Below are 2,620 nucleotides of genomic sequence, written 5' to 3'. Positions count from 1 at the left end.
GCGGGCGGAGGCTCTTGGGGCTGACACTGCCAACTGGGAGTGAGGCAGCAGCTCCCAGGGGGGACCACCAGCCCTGCACCCCCTGAGACAGGAGGTCAGTGACCCACTGGCACGGCCCCAGGCTCCCTCCTCCCTGCCAGCACTGAGACCCCTCAGGGTGCAGCATCCAGCACCCAGGCTGCTGAGCAGGCGCTGCCCAAAATTGCACATACAGCCAGGCCTTTAGTTCTCCTCAGCACAGGGCCAGGATTGGGGCGAGCTGGGTGCCCCCGTCTCTTGCCATTTACAGTCGAGATGCGCCAGTCGAGACGCGCGTGCGAGCTGGGGCGGGAGGCGCAGCCCTGCGCCGCAGACTCGGCCCCTCAGCCGGGGGTGCGAACCCCCCTCTTCTGCCACATTCCCCCCATCTGCCCTTACCTCGCTGCAGCCCCGTAGGTAACCCCGTAGCTTTTGCAGCCTCATGCTGACCCACTAACCCCCGTGGCTGTGGGGCTGGAGCCCTGCCCTGCCATGTGCCAGGCTTGGCCCTGCCAGATTTGTGCCAAACTTCCCACAAAGGAGCCGGAGGGTCACGGGAGCTGGGGTTGCCCTGTCTCTCCTCCCTCCTGTCACCACTGATGAACGCAGCCTTAACATGGGAGGATGAAGGAGGAGAAGGAAAGCCTGGGTGTGGTTTACCTGCGGTTTTCTGCTCTTAAGCCAGCGAGGGTTGGGTTGGTTGTTGGGTTTTTTTTATTATTATTATTATTCTGTTTTACATTCGCCGTTTGAATAAAATCAGTCTGGCTTTAGCAGCTGTGTTGGTGTCCGGGCCATGCTGAGTGGGCGGTGAGTGGCTCCTGCACTGCGGGTGGGGATTGGGGATGGGGTCCCCTGTTGTGTCCCAGTCCCGCTGGGGCTTTGGGGTTCAACCCAGCAGAACCCCTTCACAGCTGCTCCCGGCCAGATCCAGGGTTGCATTGTCCCATGCAGGGCATTTTATTAACCATCCTGGTTAATTTTATTAATTCCTCACCCTGGCTGCAGAACGAAGAGCCAGGACAGTGAGGGTCGGTGGAGCAGAAGGGAACGGGCTTTGTCCCCCCGCCCAGCCCAGGGGCGGTGCGGCCGGGGCTCCGGCCCTTGCTGCTGGCCCAGTGCTCACTGGTGCGGGGTTAAAACTGTCACTCAGTGGTTTGTGGGGACCTGATGCCATGTGGAGCCTGCTGCTCTGCGGGGGCTGGCTGCTGGCCACTGGCTACCTGGTGGGTGCCATGGGCAGCTGCTGGCACCAGTGCTGCCCAGGCAGGAACAACGCCTGCTGGGCCCCGGGTGCCCGCCGGGCTCGCTGCTACTGCGACTCGTACTGCGAGAGGACGGGCGACTGCTGCGAGGACTACCATGCCGCGTGCCGCCACGCTGGTGAGTGGGGGGTGGCACCAGCTGGACCCCATGCTGAGAGGGGAAAGCCTTGGGGCTGGGGGCACCAGCCTGGGCTGCTGCTTTTGGTGGCAGGCGCTTGCTGTTAGCTCCGTACTCTGAGTGGTAACGGGTTGTGTCTGGGGATGCCAGCTGGGCTGGATTAGGAGCAGTATCCCGATTTTCTGCTTTTTTCCATGCTGAATGTCTGGCTGCTGCCTGTGTAGTAAAAGCCCACAGGGGAGGCTGCTGGTCTGCAGCTGAGAATGACAGGATGGTGGTGGTGCTGTCGTTGCAAGCCTTGGAGCTGTCAGTGTGGGACCTGTGCCCCAGCATTGCCACTGCTGCTGGCGGTGCCTTGCACAGGGACATGGGAACTGGGGACAGGGGTGACAAACAGCCTGGGCTTGGGAGGCACAGAGACAGCCCACCCTGGGGACCCAGACCCCAGGCAGGCGCCAGCCACAGCCCCCAGGACAATTGCAGCAGTCAGCCCTCCCTAATCTCCGAGGAGATTAGCGGGGTCCCAGCTCAGCACGATGCAGAGCGGTGGCAGCAGCGTGGGGATAAAGGCCTGTGGGAACCATGTACAATGCAGGACAGCCTCTGCTGGGGGTCTGGGGAGAGAGGACACCCAGTCACCGTGCCCCTTCTCCTGCCTCACCTCTCCACTCCCCTGTGCTGCATCTCCCCTGCTCTCCTCCCTCCATCCTCGGTGCCATTTGGGGTGCTTCAGCCTGGAGAAGAGAAGGCTCTGAGGAGACCTTATTGTAGCCTTTCAACACTTAAAGCGGGACTGTAAGAATGATGGGGACAGAATTTTATCAGAGCCTGTAGCACTATGACAAGGGGTGATGATTTTAAACTAGAAGAGGGTTGATTCAGACTAGATGTAAGGAAGAAACTTTTGACGCTGAGGGTGGTGAGACACTTTCCCAGGTTGCCCAGAGAGGTGGTAGAAGCCCCATCCCTGGAAACATTCAAGGCCAGGCTGGACGGGGCTCTGAGCAACCTGATCTGGTTGAAGATGTCCCTGCTCACTGTAGGGGGTTGGACTAGATGGCCTTGAAAGGTCCCTACCAACCCAAAAAATTCTGTGATTCTGTGATTCCATGGTTGAACCTCTCTTCCCTCCTTTCTGCCTGGTCCCTGGCAGCGGTGGGCTGTGCGGTAGGGCCCTGGGGACCATGGAGTGGGTGCAGCTCGCCGTGCGGGGTGGGCA

At 60.6% G+C, this 2,620-nt stretch overlaps 1 protein-coding gene across 1 annotated transcript in view; it reads left to right on the top strand.

Moving 5' to 3' along the window:
* Positions 1 to 1,193: 1,193 nt before the first annotated feature.
* Positions 1,194 to 2,620, top strand: part of LOC104523076 (somatomedin-B and thrombospondin type-1 domain-containing protein) — a gene marked incomplete at its 3' end in the record, with an annotated part of 1,728 nt that continues 301 nt past the window's right edge. The window contains exons 1-2 of the mRNA XM_010165541.1: positions 1,194 to 1,401; positions 2,555 to 2,613. Of these exons, the coding sequence (XP_010163843.1) occupies positions 1,194 to 1,401; positions 2,555 to 2,613 (267 nt within the window). The remainder of the gene's footprint in view (positions 1,402 to 2,554; positions 2,614 to 2,620) is intronic.

The sequence above is a fragment of the Antrostomus carolinensis genome, unplaced genomic scaffold, assembly GCF_000700745.2.
Source record: "Antrostomus carolinensis isolate BGI_N321 unplaced genomic scaffold, ASM70074v2 scaffold30003, whole genome shotgun sequence".
NCBI classification, from domain to species: Eukaryota; Metazoa; Chordata; class Aves; order Caprimulgiformes; family Caprimulgidae; genus Antrostomus; species Antrostomus carolinensis.
Note: the sequence above shows the minus strand (reverse complement) of the source record. Positions and strands in the feature narration are given on the sequence as shown.